The sequence below is a fragment of the Sciurus vulgaris genome (genome assembly GCF_902686455.1).
Source record: "Sciurus vulgaris genome assembly, chromosome: 17".
NCBI lineage: Eukaryota > Metazoa > Chordata > Mammalia > Rodentia > Sciuridae > Sciurus > Sciurus vulgaris.
The window spans coordinates 46,899,807-46,903,431 of NC_136478.1; the positions used below are offsets into that span (position 1 = coordinate 46,899,807).

General features: G+C 50.3%; 1 protein-coding gene across 3 annotated transcripts; it reads left to right on the plus strand.

The window, feature by feature from the left end:
* The first annotated feature begins 207 nt into the window (after positions 1-207).
* On the plus strand, positions 208-3,360 carry LOC306648327 (syntaxin-16-like). Of its 3 annotated transcripts, XM_079118359.1 has the most exons (3): positions 208-307; positions 971-985; positions 1,153-3,360. In XM_079118359.1, exon 3 carries the CDS (start codon positions 1,156-1,158, stop codon positions 1,999-2,001), a length of 846 nt encoding a protein of 281 aa, XP_078974485.1. In that variant the 5' UTR covers positions 208-307; positions 971-985; positions 1,153-1,155; the 3' UTR covers positions 2,002-3,360. The 3 variants fall into 3 exon arrangements, with proteins under 3 accessions (XP_078974485.1, XP_078974486.1, XP_078974484.1); XM_079118360.1 differs by lacking the exon at positions 208-307 and having other exon boundaries at positions 574-985; positions 1,165-3,360; XM_079118358.1 differs by lacking the exon at positions 208-307 and having other exon boundaries at positions 575-985.
* The last annotated feature ends 265 nt before the right edge of the window (positions 3,361-3,625 follow it).

Below are 3,625 nucleotides of genomic sequence, written 5' to 3' on the forward strand. Positions count from 1 at the left end.
TGCCCTTTTTGTCGTGATTTAGGATTGAGGCAGCCAGTGCAGGAACACGAGGGGGCTCCACTGTTCCCAGCTTACTGGAAGCAGCAGAATGGCCAAGGGAAGTGGTCTGTGTGACTTCCTGTGGTTCCCCTGTTCCTGGGGGCAGGGAATCTATTTTTAGAAGTGGCCACTGCAGAGATCCGGTGATGGAGGGAGCCGGAGAAGAGGCGTGAAAAGGCCTGGGAGGCAGGCCCTGCTGACCTCCTGGAGGCCAGCAGCCTGCTGGCAGTGGAGGACCAGGCCACCCAGGAAAGGAAGGGGTCAGGAGGTCGGCTGAGCGTTAGCAAGCTCGGTCGCTGAGGAAGGGAGCTGCAGGCGCTCTGAAGTTCAGGGCTTGGGCCTGCCTCGGGTTGTCCACGCTGAAACCCAGAGCAGGCCTCGCAGGGAAGGGGCGCCAGGTGGGGCCCAGCCTCGGGGTGTTGCCTAACGCCCAGGACCCACGTTAGGGGTAGGGGGCAAGGACCTTTGGGGGTCTCAGCAACTGAGAGTGGTAGGGGGTTTCAGGTCCTCCCAGTCCCCAGCTGGATTGGCGAGTCAGACGCTTGTAGATCTAAGGTTGGATTGGGGTGGGGTCTCTGGGATGTTGGCTTGCTATGCAAGGATTGGGGGGATTCAAGTGCTTAGAGATCGAAGTCCGGTCTTGGGTAGGGGGAGTCAGACAATTGGAAAGCCTAGGTGGTTATTTGGGGAGGGGTCTTTGCGCTTTGGTGGAACGCAAAGCTGCGCCTTTTCATCTTTGGGCCTTGTCAAGAGAGACTTCTGTGAAAGGGTGGGCCGGCTGGGCCCGACCAAGAGAAAGAAAGACAATCAATCAAGAATATAAGTGGGCGGGGGGACCCTGAAAGTGGGGTCACAAAGGGTGAGACGTGGCCACCAGGCGTTTAACCGACGCTTTCTTGTGTTGCAGAATAATTCCATCCAAAACCGGCAGCTGTTAGCCGAGCAAGTGAGTAGTCACACCACCTCCAGCCCTCTGCATTCATGTAGCATTGCTGCGGAGCTGGATGAGCCAGATCAAGTCAGATTCATGCTCACAAGTATGCCCAAGGAAATTAAAAACTGATGCATGAAAAGATAGGAAAACAGTTCCAAATCCTAAGTGTCAAAAGCAAGTTTATGATACAGCTTGCTGATGACCGTATGGCACTGGTGTCAGGCATTAGCTTAGACCCAGAAGCAGCAATTGGCATGACAAAGCAGTCACCTCCGAAATGGGTGGATGGAGTAGATGAAATACAATACGACGTTGGCCGGATTAAACAGAAGATGAAGGAATTAGCCAGCCTCCATGATAAGCATTTAAACAGACCTACCCTGGATGACAGCAGTGAGGAGGAACACGCCATCGAAATAACCACCCAAGAGATCACACAGCTCTTCCACAGGTGCCAGGGTGCTGTGCAGGCCCTGCCTAGCCGGGCCCACTGGGCCTGCTCGGAGCAGGAGGAGCGGCTGCTATGCAACGTGGTGGCCTCCCTGGCCCAGGCCCTGCAGGAGCTGTACACCAGCTTCCGGCACGCTCAGTCGGGCTACCTCAAATGCATGAAGAATCGAGAGGAAAGAGCCCAGCATTTTTTTGATACATCAGTACCACTAATGGATGATGGAGAAGATAATACTCTGTATGACCGGGACTTCACAGACGACCAGCTGGTGCTGGTGGAGCAGAACACGCTGATGGTGGAAGAGTGGGAGCGAGACATACGTCAGATTGTGCAGTCCATCTCTGACCTCAATGAGATCTTTAGGGACTTAGGAGCCATGATTGTAGAACAGGGTACAGTCCTTGATAGGATTGACTATAATGTTGAACAGTCCTGTATCAAAACTGAAGACGGCTTGAAACAGCTTCATAAGGCAGAGCAGTACCAAAAGAAGAACCGGAAGATGTTAGTGATCCTGATACTCTTCGTCATCACCATCATCCTCATTGTAGTCCTCGTGGGTGTGAAGTCTCGCTAGCAGCGTTGGGATCTCATGCCACTGCGTCGATTTCCTGGGTGTGGGGGCTCAGCCTGCGCCCTCCAGCTACACAGAGCTGCATCCATGGACTGCACAGGCACCGGCCCTGGGCCAGCCTCTGCCGCTGCCCCTCGCTGCACTGGCGCCCAGCATGCATGTGGCAGTGGGCCTTCATTTCCATCTTCGTCAGGATGCGAGGACCTTTGCTTTCATGACAGGGTGGACGCTGGTTCTGTGCTCAGTTACGATTCATATTTTTAGAAAGTGAGGTGAGTTGGATGTTTCTGGCGCTGCTGCGGCTGCTCGGTGTGTACGTGTATGTGCTATTTTTTTAGCAGTCACGTCTGAGCAGTGTGTTAAAATAATTTTTGAAAAAAATTTTTTAAACCATCTGGTTTTTAAGAAATTTGGTACCAAAAATTTATGAGTGGAGGCAAAAATGCCTCTTCATCTTTCTCTGTTTTCCAGTTGAAACAAGCAGAGAAGTCCTTTAAAAATTTATGATCCTCTCCATTAACTTAATTCAGCTTTTCCATCACTGCTAATGATCAGAGTAACAAAGTGTGAAAAATAAGAATCCATCATTGATGTTAATTAACACATTTAGATGGGCCAGTTAAAACAGCTTCATAAGTTTAAATTAATTGTAAATAGAATATTCCTCATTTAAAATTTTTGCACATTTCTACTGTAAACCAAAAGGGGTTACTAAGCAGAAGCACCTCGGTTGAAAAGTTGGTGATTCAAGCTAACCTCCCATTAAGAGGAAGCTTGACAGTGTCATGAGTGTCACCAGGCTGAGCCGGTGTGTCCTGGCCATCCCTAGACATCCTCCCTCCCTCACGTGCACACTAACCACATAATGACCTGTTCAAACCAGACTCCATCTAATGAACTGTGAATTTACACAGAGGCCGTTTTAAATGGGTCACCCCATTTAGGATTAGTGGATCTCAAATTATTAACCAAACATCACTCCATTTCAAAGTAAAACCTTCCACCAGTGGTTTGATTTATGGGCTTTTCCGTTGCCACTCAGCAGTGCTGGGAAAGTAGGCCTGCTCCCAAGGGTGGTGGCTGGGAAACCCTCCTCCGTGACAGTGGAGAGCACGTCACCAGAGTAGGACTTTGTTTCCCTTGTGCTGTCGCTGTGGTGCCTGGGTTCCAGGAACCGCGGGGCGCCATGGGCAGCGAGAACTCTGAAAACTGAGGCCGCTCGAGTTTTGCTTGTCCTGTTTTAATTGATCCCAGTGTAATTTTACTGGCCTTTGTGTAATTTTTTTTATTGCTTTTTCATTGTTTCTGCTTCTCTTAAAATTTTTAAGAAGAGCATGACCCTATTAAATGTATTACATTTTACTTGAACCAGTCACATAAAATGCCTCTCTGAAATTGAAAAAAAAAGAAGTGGCCACTGCCATGAGGTTCCTATTGGCCGCTGGACATGACAGGCAGGGACTTGTGGTAGCCGTGGCAGGCTGCAACCCGCTCAACGCCAGGTTGGTATTTGGAGTGCCTGTCATCAAGCACATGGTGGAGAAGGCCACTGTGTCCCTCTGCAGGGATGAGAGGGTTTCTCCAGTCCAGCTGATGCCCCAGCGGTGGCCAAGAAAGAAGTCCTCAC

Bases quoted from the DNA above. Each gene is read 5' to 3' on its own strand.
- LOC306648327 (XM_079118359.1), top strand. From the start codon at position 1,156: ATGATACAGCTTGCTGATGACCGTATGGCACTGGTGTCAGGCATTAGC.